The sequence below is a fragment of the Myotis brandtii genome, unplaced genomic scaffold (assembly GCF_000412655.1).
Source record: "Myotis brandtii unplaced genomic scaffold, ASM41265v1 scaffold690, whole genome shotgun sequence".
Taxonomy (NCBI): domain Eukaryota; kingdom Metazoa; phylum Chordata; class Mammalia; order Chiroptera; family Vespertilionidae; genus Myotis; species Myotis brandtii.
In genome coordinates, this window is record NW_005370701.1 from 87,314 (window position 1) to 104,781 (window position 17,468).

General features: G+C 45.2%; 1 protein-coding gene and 1 pseudogene across 1 annotated transcript in view; both read left to right on the forward strand.

The window, feature by feature from the left end:
- Positions 1 to 1,378, forward strand: part of IL1B (interleukin 1, beta) — an 8,755-nt gene extending 7,377 nt beyond the window's left edge. The window contains exon 7 of the mRNA XM_005881813.2: positions 655 to 1,378. Coding sequence (XP_005881875.1) covers positions 655 to 867 — 213 coding nt within the window. The 3' untranslated portion in view covers positions 868 to 1,378. The remainder of the gene's footprint in view (positions 1 to 654) is intronic.
- A 12,616-nt stretch (positions 1,379 to 13,994) lies between these two features.
- Positions 13,995 to 14,948, forward strand: LOC102253058 (annotated as a pseudogene).
- The last annotated feature ends 2,520 nt before the right edge of the window (positions 14,949 to 17,468 follow it).

Sequence of the window (17,468 nt, forward strand, 5' to 3'; positions counted from 1 at the left end):
CAGATCTACTTGACAATTTGCAGAACTGTAAATATGCAATTGCTAAATGCATGCAACTTTCACTTCCACCGCAGAAAATTAAATCATTTCACTGATGATATTATGCCCAGTCAACACCCAACAGAGAATGCAGTGCTAGGGCTGCTCCATTTGATACATGACACTTTGGGAAATTAATCAATTCAAGAGAGTTGTCACCTGTTGTCATCTCCACTCTACTCCCAACATCACAATTCTTCCCACCTTCCAGATTTCTTAGCTAAAGCTTCATTTCCAAGTTGAAGTCGTTTTAGCCAAAGCCATTCAAAAATTTAATTTAAAAACACACACACACACACACACACACACACACACACACACACACAAACACAGCAAAAATCCCTGGAAACGAGGCACTAGTGGAAGCCTTAACCTAATTTTCACTTTTAAAAAATGCCCACCTATAGTATGCTCCCCGCCATCTGACGCTCAGTTCTAGGAAAGGATAAGAGCTCCGTCAGACACCACATGGAAAGTTGGGGTCACAGCGATGCCTCGGGAGTCTGGCTCTGGTCCTGGCTCTTCGGTTTCCTCTCTCGCTGACCCAGAGGACCGTCTCCCCAGAGTCTCTCTGTTCCTTCCCTCTCAGAAATTCTTCCTTCTGTTTCACTGCAGACATTTGACCCCCACGGTCAGTCAAAGAAGAAGATAGACAGGCGATTTATCTTCCACAAGAAGGAAATCAGGGACAAGGTAGAATTTGAGTCTGCCATGTACCCCAACTGGTACATCAGCACCTCGCAAGCGGACCAGACGCCCGTCTTCCTGGGAAGTACTAAAGGTGGCCAGGATATAACTGACTTCACCATGGAAATCCTGACTCACTGAAGAGACCTGTACCTGTGCTAAGTCACCCCGAGGGCTGCAGAAAGGTACAGAAGGGTTTGAACATGGCAGGGGGCTGCACTTCACTGTGGGAAAGTGGGGAAAGCCCAGCCGCTTTCCCCACATTAATTAGGGAGAAGCAGCCCCCTCTTCCCAGAGCCAACCCTCTCGCCTCTCTGCTCATACAAAGCCAGCCAGGCAGAAACCACTGCACATTCGGCTCACAGATTCCCTCTATCCTTTGCGCCCAGCTTCCAATGAGCAACCACTTAAACAATCTGTTTATTTATTTATTATGGGTTCATCTATTTAATTTCGCTCAAGGGGGCCAGGAAGCAGCCGTCCCAGTCTGCAATATCTAAGGAGCCCATGTGATTTGGATGAGTGTGCTGTCTTTATATCGAGTCCTTTCACCAGGCTGAATAAGCTCAGATTATTTTTATAGGAATATTTGTGAATGAGAAGTAAGATACTGTTTCAATAATTCTGAAATAAATTTCACTGAAAAATAAAATTGTTCCCATGTGGTGATTGACTTTTCTTGGATCTGACACAGAAGAGGGAAGATAAATGGGGGCACGGGAGCCTGGCCGGGGAGCTGGCAGCCCACTCCTCACAGAGTGCCACCCAGTACCTGGAAACATCCCTGCCCAGCAGGGCCACCTCCCACACATCCCCTGCTTTTCTGTTTTTCAACAAAAGGATATTCGGTGCAAAAGGCTCATCTGAAAACAGGATCAGCTGTAGCATTATAGGACTGATGGTTGAGGAAACAGCTGCTGATAATTTCTCTGTTCATTGACTCAACAAACATTTATAAAGCAAATGCTATGTACTAGGGGCTGGGATCACAGAAACAAGAAAGGTGAGGCATTCCTTGTTAGACAGGAGAGATACACAAGCAAAGGAAGGCAACACGACAAGGAGAGGTGATATAGTATCAGGGGGGTGACAGATCTGCTGTGAAGGACGATGGTCACCGAGCAACATACAAGTCAGGCCTCAAGGACAAGCAGCAATCCCCCATCTAGAAATAGAAAAGAAAGAAAAAGACATGGACCAGTGTGGCATGGGGATGTAAGAATGAATGATGCCAAGATTGCAGGAGTCACCAGAAGCAAAGCCAAAACACAAAAAGAAACTTTGGTAACTCATATCTCAGACAAAGGAAGAATTTTCTTGGTATATAGAGTTCCTTCTAAACATTAGAAGAAACAAGAACGAAACAATAGGCAAAAATCCAACAAAAATATGTTAACAGGCTGTCAACAACAAAGGAACTACTATTAGCCATAGCTGGTTTGACTCAGTGAATAGAGTGTTGGCCTGTGGACTGAGGGGTCCAGGTTCAATTCTGGTCAAGGGCACATATCTTGGTTTCAGGCTCCTCCCCGGCCCAGGCCCTGGTCGGGGCTTGTGCAGGAGGCAACCAATCGATGCGTCTCTCTCACATCGATGTTTCTCTCTGTCTTTCCCTCTCTCTTCCACTCTCCCTAAAAATCAATGGAAAAATATCCTTGGGTGAGGATTAACACACACACACACACACACACACACACACACACACACACAAAGGAAATACTATTAGATCTTGGACAGAGTCAAAGGAGCTCAGCACTACTTATAACAGACAAAGTAATAGCACTTTGACTGCCAATGCTCTATCAGATTACAAATACCAAAAGTTTAACAACACACCCTGTTGGCAAAACTGTGGGAAGATCTCCACTGTTAAGCATTACAGGTGGGAGTATAAACAGGTACAACTCCCTCAGAGGAAAATTTTATGATAACTATAAAAATTACAAATGCATATCCCCTTTGGCCCAGCAATTTCACTTTGGGGACTTATCCTGCAGGTGGACATACACCCTTGTGAAATGACACATGATTAACATTACTCATTGCACATCACTTGTAATAGCAAAAAATGGGAAATGTCCCAAGTGTCTACTGACACTTGCTAAAGGAGACTGGCTAACGTGTGAGCTGTACCTGGTATCCGGCCACTCCCTTCCAGGTCCTGAGCCAGGTCCCACAGGCTGTTTGAGAGGGTCACTGTTTCTCTTTCTCCACGTCTCTCCCTCTATCCCCTGCAGTCCTATCCCATCAGCCCACAGAGGCAAAAATAGGTATGAAATCCTTCACCCACCACCAGGATCAGGAAGTGAGGGTTGAGGACTCCCAGCCAGCACCTGAGCATCCTGATACGCTGCCCCTCAGCTTGGGGAGGAGCCCAGCCACAAGAGGGGCCGCCGGAGCCATGTAATTTGCCTATGAATGTTGGGTTTGCATGAGTCCTTGGAGCAGGGGGACACCGTATTTTTCCATATGTAAGATGCCCCCAACTTTTCCAACCCAAAATTTAAAAAATCCGTATTTTAAACATAAAACAGAACACATTTTTATTTAGTAATTACCACAGGTAATGTTCACATACCAGTACTATGCTATTATGCAACATATCACTTTAACTTTGTTCATGTTCTCATGGCCAACCCTTCTCTCCTCGTGAAATTGAAGCACCATTTTGCCTTTCCTGTAAAATCAACAATGTTCATTTCGCTTGCAAACATTCTTGCCTGACACCACTGAATAATGGTTGACACACATAAGCCACTCTGGCGCTGCTCCATAATCCAAGTCTTAAGCCTCTGCTCCAAGTTTGCCCATTTGCTGATTTTCCTCTTAAGGCCTTCTTTTTTCTTGGCATCTTAAGGAGTTGTTCTTCCTGTTTTCTCCACTGTCTGATCTTACACTCAGTGGGAGGAGGTCCAAATTGACTCTCTGCAGCTCTATTTCCATGCTCTTTTGCATAGCTCATTACATTCAGTTTGAATTTTGCAGAGTAAGACAATCGCTTACTGGTATTTGTTTATTTATTTTTTGACATCTTTATGGGCTCAGAACGCTCTGGTCCTTGTTGCATCTGCACACTCTCCACCTCCACCTCCACCTCCACCTCCACCTCCAATTAGAGCATCGGCTGACATCAGTAACAATAAGGCTCGTGATTGGAGGAAGCCTGTTTGACAAGATACGGGCAGCTACACACCCATGTGGCTCCCTCCTTGGCTGACTTCCATGTATAAGACGCCCCTCAATTTTCAGTCTAACGATTTTAGAAAAAAAATAGTGTCTTATACACTGAAAAATACAGTATATGGAATGCAGGTTCAGATAGGAGCATTACACACAATATGGCTTGGCTTTCAAATGAAACATATCAGGAACACCTGGAGGAGATGTCAAGCATGGAGCTGAGCCTCGGCGCCCTCCAGCCGGGGGGCGGGGGGGAACCCTTGTCCCAAGTAGACAATGTCCTCCTAATGCCCATCCACCTGCCTCCCTGTCGGAGCAGCAAGTCCAGTTCCTGCCCCGAAGGCCCTTCCAGGGCCCTAATCCTTGCCGAGTGATGTTTTTCCCATATTGTAGCTTACACACCATTTACAAGCAATTTTTAAAACTGTGACCTCACCTCTCCACCAACATATATGTTTTAGGGTAGAATCTAACATTTGTCATCATAACTTTAAATAGTTAATTGCAAATGTTATCATCCCTAGAATATTATAAATTTGACATTTAAATATAAACTGTGCCCTAACCGGCTTGGCTCAGTGGATAGAGCGTCAGCCTGCGGACTGAAGGGTCCCAGGTTCGATTCCGGTCAAGGGCATGTACCTTGGTTGCAAGCACATCCCCAGTAGGGGGTGTGCAGGAGGCGGCTGATCGATGTTTCTCTCTCATCGATATTTCTAACTCTCTATCCCTCTCCCTTCCTCTCTGTAAAAAATTAATAAAATACATCTTTTAAAAAAATAAAATAAAAAATAAATAAATATAAACTGTTACATCCCTTTCATAAATGCATCCAGTAGAATCCTAGCAGTGTAGTGATTGTTTCCTACTGTCAACCACCTAAAAATACATGAGCAAATTCTTTAATGGTCAGAAAATTTACAGCATTCCTTTTTCTCCTTGAACTGATATTTCCCCTCATTTCCCCCGTGAAATATTATACTAATATAGTATGTATTGTACTTAAAAACATTTTACTGATCATCCTAGGATACTTATTTGCGACAATAAAAATGTATTCAATCAAAATTTAATTTATTATATTTTATGTAACAATAGGATGTTAGATTTTTTTAAATTCTTCCACATTGTGTCATCATTACAATTATTGTTAGTACACAATTGATCAAAGTAACAAAGACATAAACATGCTCTATTACAAATGTTGATTTTCATTAGCAATATACCTTGATGAGACAGAGCTTTTAAAAAGTAGTTTGTATATTTATATATTACTTGTAATTAGAATGAGGGCTCGACATTGATCCTATTCTTCTTTTGGTTTTTCAAATGTAAGTGCTAGGAGAACTTGTACGTATAAACCATGAGTAATGGGAATGAGAGGAATTTCATTGCAGCAGTGTCACTCAACCCTTTGAAATCTTTATGAGTTACTTGTCAAAATCACATAGTCATCCATCATCCATTTAATCATCAATTTAAATCGTTATTTAATGATTTATTAACCAACAACTTATTTAGGTCCTCTTTCAGGTTGTTGTTATTGTTGTTGTTATCCTCACCCGAGGATATTTTTCCATTGATTTTTAGAGAGAGTGGAAGGGAGGGGGAGAGACAGAGAGAGAAACATTGATGTGAGAGAGACACATTGATTGGTTGCCTCCCACAAATGCCCCAACCGTGGCCTACAACCGAGGCCTACAACCAAGGTATGTGCCCTTGACCAGAATCGAACCTGGGACCTTTCAGTCTGTGGGCCAAGGCTCTATCCACTGAGTCAAATTGGCTAGGCCAGGGCTCTTTCAGTTTTGTTGGAAGAAATGGAAACCAACAGAGCTGCCAGAGTCCCTTTGTCTGGTGCCCCAGGGCCTCTGACACCCCAGGGCAATAAACTTCCTAGGACTGGGGATGTGTGGGAAGTCTGCTGTTCCCATCTATTCTGGAGAGTAGGAGAAGGGCAAGGTCACTCCAGCCTCCTTCCCATACTCATGTGGCTGCTGTGTTCCCTGCCTGGATGAACGCCAGGAGTAACTCAGCTGATGTCAGGGTGTCAGGTGACTGCAGTGACAACACCAAACTGAGCCCTGTTGCACGGAATAGGGGTAGAAGTGGGAGGCCTGGGCTCATTCTGACCTCTGACCTTGGTAATAATGCCTCTGTAATAATGTTGGTGGGGGTGGGGTCAGGTGATCAGCTCCAGCACCTGTGGTTCAGTTCTTCATCAGTGGTGGGAAAGTAACTAATAGGGCAATAGGCTAGAGAATAACTGGGTGGGTGCAATGAAAGGTACTATTTTAGGTGAGGTGGTCAGAGAAGGAAGGCCCTGTGAGAATGTGGCTTGACAGAAGGTGCCAATCTTGCAAAGATCTGGGGAACAGCATGCCAAGAGGCTGTTAACATAAAGGCCCTAGATTGGAAGTAGGCTTGGATGAATGAGGCAAGGCAAGAAGACCAAGTGGCTGTAGCAGAGTGAGCAAAGGAGAATGGGCTGCAGAGGAGGACAGAGAGGCAAGGGCCAGGTCTCTGTATAAGGATTTGGACTGAGTGTGTCATACAAAGCCATTGGAGGTTCTTAATCAAGGAAGGATGATCTCATATGTTTTACCACTGTTGCTGTTGTATGAAGAATGGACCCTGGGGGCAGGGAGAGATGATGTCAAGAACCCTGGCTGGCATTGCCCAGTGGTTAGAGCATTGGCCCATGAACTGAAGGGTCATAGATTTCATTCCAGTCAAGGGTACCTACCTGGGTTGCAGGTCCCCCACCCCGGGTTAGGGCACGTGCAAGAGGCAACCAATTGATGAGGCTCTCTCACATGGATGTTTCTCTCTCTCCTCTCTACCCCTCCCCCTGTCCCTTCCGCTCTCTCTAAAATCAATGGAAAAAGTATCCTCCAGTGAGAATTAACAACAACAACAGAAAAGAGTGGAAGCTGAAAGATCAGTGAAGAGGCTATGGCAATGGACTTCCCCAGAGATAATAGTATCTTGAATGAGGGTAATAGGAGAGAAGGTGGTAAGGGATATATTCTGGGCACAGAGACAACAGAAACAGCTGCTGAAGTAAACGTGGGTGATGAAAGAGAGAGAGTAATCATGGGACTCACAGGTAAGTGGGTATTTAACAGAAATGGGGAAGCCTCGGGAAGGAGCAGGCATTGTGTTGGGGGAGGGGATAGACAAAAGTTGTTTTTTGGTCAAGTTATATACATGAGAATATAACATTTGAATCTCCCTTGAGATCAGACTCAGGAGTAACTTGAATGTAGAAGGTCACATGCCATGGGCCACCTGAGAGCACCTGACAAGAGTGTATAGCTAGAAAAAAGAATGACCCAAGACTGAGCCCTGGGTACAACAATACAAAGGAGCTGAAAGGAAGAAATGGAACCTTCAAATGAGATTGAAGAGAAGTGAACAGCAGATAAGAGAAAAACCCGAGAGGGAGAGGACAGCTGTAGAGAATGGGTGGAGGGTAAGAGGTTCATCAGGCCCAAGGGGTCAAGTACATGGCCACTGGATTCTGTGAGAAGGAGGTGGTGGGTGGCCATAACAAAAGGGAGGACAGAGGTTGAGGACAAAAGCCTTCCTGGAATGCCTTCAGGAGAGAATGAAAGGAGAGGAAGTAGAACCATTGAGTACAGACAAGACTCTTTTAAGTAGTTTTGCTGTGAAATAAAAGTGAGTACAAAAAGGAAGCAAGGAGACAGAAATCCCATGGTAGCTGGAGGGGGCTATAGGATCAAATAAGGATTTTTATGTTTAAGGTGGAATTGCTATAGCACATTGGTAGGTTCATATGAATCATTCGGTAGGTGGGAGAGAGAAAATATGCCAGACAGAAAAGGGAGGATTACAGGAGCCAAGCCTTGAGTAGTCTGTGGAGGAGGTGGTGAGAGAAGAGATGTAATTGGGTACAGATGCTGGTAGGTTAGTAATTCCTGGGGTAGAAATATATGGCAGCTCTTCCTTGACTGCTCCTGCCTTCAGGATGAAATAGCTCCTAGAGTGCACACTCAGTCTTAGGTTGTTGTTCCTGCAGCCTGGTTCTCCTCTCTTGACTCCCTAAGCAGGGTCATTCTCACTCTCAGACCAGACAGGCTGAGCTGCCCTGGCCCTGGCACATTCCTTTGGAGTAACCCTCTGCCAAACTCCAAACTTGCTGTAGTGCATCTTCAACCCCTTCTAGAAGAGTCTCAGAGGCATCTCCCATTTCTCATTATTATATGGCAGCTGAGAGCAGTGGCCATTATAAACCGTAAATGCATAAGAACACTGAGATTTTCAATCACCCATTAATCAATATGAGTATAGAATTGTAACCATCAGCAAACATTGAAAAAAAATCAGGTAGTAAAGAAATTAGCTGAGTTTAATAAAGCAATGAAAGATAAGAGACATGATTTTATGTACCTGTCTATATCAGTTGAGATTAAATTGAAAGCAGTTAAGATTTTAAAAAGGGGGTAAAGGTGTCATTTGAAAGAGGTCCAAGGGGCTGAGTTGTAAAACTAACTCACAGCTAGAAAGCCTTCCACTGATTTAGCAGCCTGACCCCAACTCTGAGAATTGACTGTGTTACTCTATGGTTTGTGTCATGTTATCTGAGAAGAGACCAATGACCCTGCCTCAGATTCTCAAGCCAATAGCCCAAATCAAATTCCTGAATCTTTGACCCAGAAACCTAAGGGTCAGAATCTTTTACCTAGAAGCTGTCTGAGATGGTTAGTCTGATCTGAGCCCAGTGTTGAGTGGGTTCACAACACCAGCAAAGTATTTAAAGGGAAAAAGAAAAACATTGAGTGATGAGATAAACAAAACCCATAGCTTTAACACTTTTGTAGTAAGTTTAGTAATAAGTTTTAAGATTTTCCTGACATACTGTCTTTGTTATTTAATGTGTCTGGAAAAAAATTAAACTAAAACCTTAAATATCTGAAATATTAACTTTTTAATTTCAATTTGAAATGTGTAATTGATATTAGATTGGATTCTAATCAGAAGGGTAGAAAACAATTTGGGTACATTTGTAAAAAGTGTTTGAATTTTCAAAGCCTAATTTACTACATTTTTGTTTTGTTTATTTGCTTATTTTTGGAGTTATAGGCATTACCTAAGTGCTTAGAAAAATTTTGCTCATTAGATATTTTTAAGTTTGCCCTGGCTTACATTTGAAGTGTTTAAAAGAATCAGATATATTAAATTTGCAGTTACATTAAATTTATAATTTAAAATACTTAAAGGAATTCAATTAACTATGACATAAAAGAGTTAAATACTTAGTGGGGTTTAATATAGTAAGCAATAGCTGCACATTAATTTAAAAGGTGAAAGTGGGCTTCTGGTCCAAGATGGCAGCATAGGAAGACCCTGAACTCACCTCCTCACAGGAACACACTGAATTTACACCGACACACAGGGCTTTTACCACTGAAAAATAACTGAGGGCTGACTTAAGAGTTTCTGCACAACCAATGAGAAAGAGGCCACATAGAAATGGGTCTCCCTGCAGCCTGCTTTAACTTCAGCTTCCAGTTGTGTGACTTGCCCTCGGGATTCCCCTCAGCTTGCCCTTAGCTACAGCTCCCACCTAGGGGTGACTTGTCCCCAAGATGTCCTGCAGACCACACTCACTTCAGCTACAGCCCCAGTCAAGGTATCTATACAGCTCACACCCATTCCAGCTTTAGCTTCAGTCCTGGTGTGGCTTACCCCGGGACTACCCATGTCCTGAAACTACTCCAGTTACAACTCCAACCAGTCTGCCAAGGTGGTCCCAGTACAGCTTTCCCCTAGGACTTCTCTTGGCCCATTCCCACTTCAGCTACAGCTACAGGTCCTGGGTAAGGCTTGCCCCCCTGGAATCCCTGTGGCCCATGCATGCTGCAGCTCCAGCTGGCCTGCCAAACACACCCAACACACAAAGTCTACAAAAAGGTGCTTCTATACAACATCACTGCTTCAAGACCAGAAGAGGTTACTGTTTTACCTAATTTATAGAAACAAACACAGAGAGACCGCCAAAATGAAGAGATAGAGAAATATGTCCCAAATGAAAGACCAGGACAAACCCCCAGAAAAATAATTAAATGAAACAGAGACAAGCAATCTATCAGATAAAGAGTTCAAAACACTGGTTATAAGGATGCTTAATTAACCCAGGAGAAGCATAGATGAATTTAGTGAGAACTTCAACAATGAGATAGGAAGCATAAAAAAAAGGAGATAGAAAACATTAAAAAGAACCCGTCAAGAAATGAAGAATATATTAGATGGAATCAACAACAGATTAAATGAAGCAGAGGATCAAATCAGCTATTTGAAAGACAAGGTAGCAGAAAACACCTAATCAGAACAGCAAAAAGAAGAAAGAATTTTTTTAAATGAGAATAGTTTTAGGGACCTCTGGGACAACATTTGAATCATAGGAGTCCCAGAATGAGAAGAGAGAGAGAAAGGGATAGAAAACCTACCTAAAGAAATAATGGCTGAAAACGTCTCCAACCTAGTGAAGGAAACAGACATCCTTCTGAAGATCCAGAAAGCACAGATCCAAAATAAGACAGATCCAAAGAGGTCCACACCAAGACATCTCATAATTAAAATACCAAAAAATAAATCAACTAGAATTTTTTTAACTTCAAAGTTGAAGACAAACAAAAACAAATAAATTCAACTATACATCAAATGGGTAATAACCATATTAAAGAAAAAAGAAAGATTCCAAGTAACTCTTAGCTACAGTACTTTCAGTCTGAAGATAAAAGGACCAAAAGAACAGCAAAGGAAACTTAAATTTTACTTAGTAGTTTAGTAGGTTTGTTGTTAATAGTGCTGTGGGTGTTGTGATTCTGAAACAAGTTTGTGTGTAATGTAAAATTAAGCAAAGGAGTAAATATATTGTTAAACTGTTCATCTGTGTTCTCTTGTAGCTCTCTGAGCACCTTTGGATAAATGACTTTTGAATTTTTTGTTGGGCAATGCTTGTATCTCCATGTCTTGGGGTCAATTACTAAAAGTTTGCTGTGCTCCTTTGGTGTCATGTTTTGCTGATTTGTTGTGATCCCTGTAGCTTGTGTAGGTGACTGTGCATTTGAAGAGGTAGTCACCTCTTTCAGACTCTATGGGCTGACTTCAGGAAGGAAAAACTTTCACCTGAGGGTGGGGGCATGCTAGAGCACACTGTGACCCCAAGTCTACACGTGCAGGGCACCAAGTGCAGAAGCATGCACATGCCTGTGTAGTTGTGTGCCAACTGTGGACACCGATTCGATATTCAAGTGAAGATGTCAAACAGAAAGGTGTGCAAGTCTAAAGCTCAGAGAAAATGCCCAGGCTGGAGATGTAAACTGAGGAATGGACAGCACCCAGGAGGTACTGGAAGCAATGGAACGAGATCAGACCTCCTGAGAAGAAGGCAGACCTTGAGCTGAGCTTAGGACATGCCGGCATTGAGAGCTCTAAGAGGAGGAGCTAGCAAAGGTGATTGAAAGGGCAGCCAGGGCAGAGGGGAAGCAGGAGGAGAACCAGGGGTGTGGGCATCACAGAAACCAAAGCAAGGAAGCTCTTCTTAAAGGAAGGACCATCACCTGCCTCCTGTGCTGCTGATAGGGAGAGATGAGGACATCGAAATGGCCACTAGATGGAGGTCAATGGCAGCCTTGACCTGAGGGGCTCAGGGCAATGGTGGCTACAGACTGTAGAGAGAATCGGGTGATGCCGGCATGGAGACAGCAAGTAAACGTACAAGTCTCTGGGACGGAACACAGAAGCAGGGTGGTGTCAGGGGAGGGTCTCTTCATCACGGCAGACATGTGGGCATGTTCACAGTTGATGGCAATAAGCTGGAAGAAAGGGAGGAGTTGGTGGTGTCGGTGAGAGAAGAGGCCTGAGAAGGCAGGGGGAAATAAGGCCAGAGCCCAAGACCAGGGTCGTCCTCAGGGCCACCTCATCCACCGTAGCAGAAGGGAAAGCAGGTGGTTCCACGTTGTGGGGGGAAGAGAGAGTTCCTGCCTAATCGCCTCAGTAAAGAACAGCTGGGCGTGGGGCTGGGCAAAGGTGGAGCCACTTGTCCCTCTTGTTTAGCCCTCTCCCCTGCACCCCGCTGAAAGCAGATGTACCCAATACCCCGAACTTTTCCATCTCTTTGTACTGGTTCTTCATATCCTGCCCTAATTCACAAGGCTCTCTCTCCAACGTAAAATGTTTATGTTTTTAAAACCAAGTGTCTGCTAGTAACATATTGGTCCCCCCACAAATTCCTCTCTATGACAGAAGCATCTTGGGCCAGTGAGAAAATTGTGTTCCAGACGTGACACCACAGCTATTCACAGGGATGAATAATGTGAGACTCTGGCGCGCTACTCCCAGAGGCTCCAGGACAGCAGCATTCCCCACCTTTTCCCCCCGCCCCTGCATCCATAGAAAGTGAGCTCCAGATTATCTGCCGGGAAGAGGGGAGGGAGGGGCCGTTCACATTCCTGGCCAACTCCTCGCCAGTACATGTTCGGATTCAAATAGTCTGGAGAATGTCTACACGCTTGGCACTCGTCCCTGTCTATCGCCCTAAGTGGATGGAGCTCCAGCATAGACTCCCGCGTGCTTCCCTTTCCTGGTAATGACCTGAGGGACGTTTGCATCCGCCATCGCAGAGCAGGGAAAGTCAGGCCTCCCAGCAAGCGCCTGGCGGAAGCTCCAGTCTGGAAAATGAATTCTTCACCCACAGCTATTTTTTTTTTTTTCTGTCTGTAGAAATACTTCAGGACTGAGCTGGCAAATGAGAGCCTGAGACACGTGCGGGGAAATTCTGGTCCTGCTGCTGCTACTGAGTAACCGCTCTGACCTCGCTGTCTCCACCAGAACCTGCCTCACTTCCTTGGAAATTCCCCAGCACGGGGAGTTTGCAATCGTCTTGACTGCTGGCTATTTCTAAGGCTGGGAATGAAATATTTGTGGAACTTCCTTTACAAGAAAAAAAAAAGGTGACCTTTCACCAAAAGAGAAGGAAGTAAATGCTATAATAAGGTTCATTCAGTCAGCTAAGACTCTCTCATCTTCCGCATGACCTCAACAGAGGCCGCTGAGGGTGGCGTCCACACACCCTCCCCCTCCCACCAACTCTCCACTCTCAGGAGGCCTGCGATTCCATGTCCAGGATGAAAGATCGGGGATCCCAAGATCAGGGATGAAAGGACTCACCCATAAGAACGCTGTAGTCCCTACCTGAGCTTGTTCCCCAAGCCTGTCCCAGGTCATCTCCCCCCGCCTCGCACTTGTCAGCCACTTGCCTCCCTGTGTGAGGAAGGAACATTCTACCTGGTCACCGAAAAGTCCTCCTTGCAGAACTCAGGCTGCTCCTCCTCAGCAGAGCCTCCTAAGGTCTCTCCTCTGGCTGCAGGCCTTGACTCAGGCTCCTCTTCAGCTCCCTCCCCTCTCCCTCTCCTCCTCCCAGACGAAAAACCCATCCCTAACCGACTCCTGAGAGATCTCCACTGACCATCCCTCGTCCTGAACTGATCTGCAGTGTCTCTTATCTGTGCAAGACGTCTCCCTCCGTGGGCTGGCACAGTCTCCTCCTGAGAAGTTACCCCAAGGCAGCTGCTGACAGACAAGGAGAAATGAGGGGGCTGGGGGGGGGGACACAATTTTTTAGTGAAAACCAAATGTAACCGGTACATTGGGCAGCCTACGCTTAGTGAATCACAGACCAGTGATGACTGTATCTTCCTCCAGCCCCGCGTCTCACGCGCTGTCAGACCTCTCTGCCCTCTCCAGCCAGCGCAGAACTTCTGATGTCCATCACGTACTAGCAGCCTCAGGTCCACAGGAAGGTGGCAGATGCAAACGCTTCCCCCTGATTCTATTCCTCTCCCCAAGCCCCATTCAAATAGCATGAAAGGGGACTTTAAGGGCACATACCCCCGAGAATGGAAGGACAGGAGAGGAGACAGCAGCAGTGGGGGAGGCGAGGTTTTTGATCAGTCAGGAAATGCCCTGCTGGCACCACTCTGAGTTCTTTTTCACAGAAGAAATTCAAGCATTCCCAGGCCCACACAGGAGTTTTCTAAGCAAAAAAAAAAAGGGGGGGCATGGTGGCGGCGGGGGGGCGACCTGGAAAGCAGCTGGACAAGTGGCAGCGGATCCTGGGGGAGCAGTGGACAAGCCAGCTGGAGCCTTGGCTGGTGGGCCTGGGGGTGAAATAAGGAAGCTGTTTGGGAGCTGATAGAGTTAGAGGCCAAAGAAAGGCGCACATTGCTTGACGCCGTTTATATAAAACTGTAGGAAATGTAGGCTAATGTAGTGGCAGGAAACAGGTCAGCGTTGCTTGGGAATGAGGAGGGAGGAGGGGTGCACAGAGACCAGAGGAACCTTATGAGGGGATGAGGAGTTCACTCTCTTGATTGTGGTGATGGTTTCACGATGTTTCAAAATGTACGCACTGCACAATTCGAATATATGCCATTTGTTATATGACAGTTTTCCCTCAATAAAGCCACTTTTTAAAAGTGCTGGCAGGGGGGCTCCTGCAACGTTAGCATTTTGGGGTCCGGAAAGCCGAGCCCGGGCCGGAGGTGTTGGGGGGCTGCGGGCCTCAGCCCCCGGTCACTCTGCATAGCTTTTTCTTTGACTGCGATCTTTCCAGCCATACCTGCTCACTCACCTTCGAGGTAGAGGAAGAGGACCATGCGGAGCACGTGCTGGCTTGGACCATGCTCTGCCTCACGAAGGGGCCAAGGAGGAGAGCCATGTGGTAGAAGTTGTGGCCCGTAACCATGACCACCAGGAGGTTGCGGTCCCCGTGGCCAACCTCGGGTTGTCCTGCCAACCCCATGCTCAGTGTCAGTGACTGCCAGCTGCAACTGCCTGGAACCTTCCGCCTGCAGTCAGGCCCTGGTCCTGCGCGGGCCCCTGGTGGCCAGCCCCAGACTGTTACTGTGAGCAGTGTTTCCGAGGAAGAAGAGAGCGAAGAAGAGGGGAGCAAGGAGAACGAGGAAGCTGAATGGTGCCCCATCTGCCTGCCAAGGAACAGGGGCAGGCCCTAGCCCTCCTTGGTCGGCTAGCTGCCTGCCATATACACCATGTACCACGTTGCTGTACAAGTATCAGGAATATTAAATGTCTTCTTCACTGAACAGGAGGGGAGGGGTGGGGTGGGGTCTTGGGCTGGTGCTAGGAGAAAGGGGGCCCCATTCTCCATAGAGTCCTGATGTTCTTCGAGTCCTCTACCATGCCGTGGGCTTCCCTTTTCTCCAGGAGTGGAACTCTGAACTGTCCTGACCCTCTCTCCCTACTTGCCTTTGAGGTTAGAGGTTAGCATCTGAAGCTCAGGACTACTACACATTTTAAGCACTTTTTACATTTTTGGATAAAGGGTGAAATAAAGTGGTATAGAGTTTTCTTGCAAAAAAAAAAAGTGCTGGCAAGGCTGTGAGGACATTCTCATTTGTGCTGACTCAAAAACAACATGCTAACAACTAAACATCTGGGTAAAAATAAAGTGACATTAACAGGGGAAAACAAATAGTCATACCCCAGACCACAGTTCCCACTCTAGCAGAAGACAGCAGCTTTATTCTGTAAAGGTGCACAGTGAGGGTCTTTGGGCTGGCGCCCCCAGGCACCTGTGAAGGCGGGGGAAGTACTGAAGGGGATGACTCATGGAAGCCACTCGGTCTCGAGAGGCCCCACCACCACCACTCGGAGGGTGGGAGTGGGACTTATCCTTCATGCGGCACTAACAGAGCCCCCTACCCCAGGAATGAGGCCAACAGTGGGAGTGGGGTTTCCAACCCAATGGCCCTGCCAGGTGGTCGAATGCCAACCCTCACAGCCAGTAGGCCTCACCCATATTCTCAGACCGTCCGCTCAGCTTTTGAGTTACACACTCTCACATAGAAGCAGAAAAGCTGGGATCACTAAGCATCTGCAGAAAGTTTCTAGTCAGATGGAAATCAAAACAAAACAAAACAAAACAAATCCGGGGAAGAAAGAGACTTTGCAAAGAAAAGGAAACTTAAAAAATAGAAACTCTATTAGGAATGCCCTCAGAGTAATAAGAGAGTAGAACCATGAAATAAGAACAAAATGCTACAGGGGTGGAGGAGAATATCCCAAAGAATAAGACAATATGATAAGAGAAATGAAAACTTAATAAAAGAACTGGGAGATGAAGTTAAGCAAATCCCCCTCGAAAGTAAAGCAAACTGAAAAGGACTTAGAAAACAGGATAGAAGCAATAAAAATATTCGCGGACAGTTCCAGGAGACTCGGACGCTAAAAACGAAGGATCCAGAGAAAAAGATGAGGGGGGAAAAACAGAGAGGAAAGGCACTTAATCAAATAATCAATTAATAAAGTTTTCAGAACTTGAAGGACATCAGTTTCCAGATTGAAACGGTCCATTGAGTGTCTACCATAATAAATAAGAAATACCCACTCCATGAAATTTCAGAACACTGGGGATAAAGAGATAATCCTACAATACCCCGGACAGAAAACAACAATCACATGGAAATAACTGGGTGTTTGAATGGCATCAGACTTCTCAGTGGCAATATTGGAAGTTGGAAGAAAATGGAGCTACACCCCAAAACCATGAGGGGAAATTAATTCCCACCTAAAATTCTATATCCAGCCAAACTATCAACCAAACGTCAGTGTAGAATAAAGATATTCTCAGACATGCACATCCCTGAAACAATCTTTCCTTCTTACGCATCTTTCCCCAAGAATCCACTAAAGGGTGTAGACCAAGGTAGACGAATGCATAGAAACAAGGAGGGGGTCGAAGGCAGGAGGGAGATGGGAGGAGCCCTGAAGGTGAGGGAGCCCAGCGAAGCTGTCCAAGCCATCCAAGCTGGAGCAGCTCAGAAAGCGCTAGGAAATATCCTTTTCCTAAGGTAGGAGAAGCTGCCGCATACATCTGAATGCCTGAAGGGGACATTTAAACAATTAGTGGGAGTTTAGAGCTGAATCAATGATAGTCAGAGGTGGATTTACTATAAAGGTAACCCAGCTTCAATTTTAGGACCCTTCGTTTGCAAGCTTCCCTTCCAAGGCCCTGTGCCTAATTTTATATTTATAATTTATTTTCATTTTCACCAATAGAAACTACATTCAGCCCTAATGATAAGTACAGAAAAACTAAGGAAATGAAAGAAGACAGTTATTAACTTAAGGGGAAATAAAATGTTAGCTGGAAAGGAAAAGTGGTGATTTTACTAAATGACTCAGCTCTGAATAGCATGTATACCTTCATAATAATATATTAATTATTAATCTAAGAAAATTAAGTTATAGCTATATTAGGAGGACCAGGAAGTGGGAAAGGTAGGCGTGTGTAATGGAGGTTGGAGCAGTGCAACGAACCTAAATCCTCATTCACATTCCAGTGGGAAGATCATTGTTAGAGACCAAAGCTTAAAGTTAAAGAAGTACTAACTCAAGCACGTCATTACCAAACGAGGACTGAATACCAAGTGGGACACATGGTTCTGCTAACAAATCTTAGACCTCTCCGACTCTTTACATGGAGAACTTTGATTTTTTTTAAACACAAAATA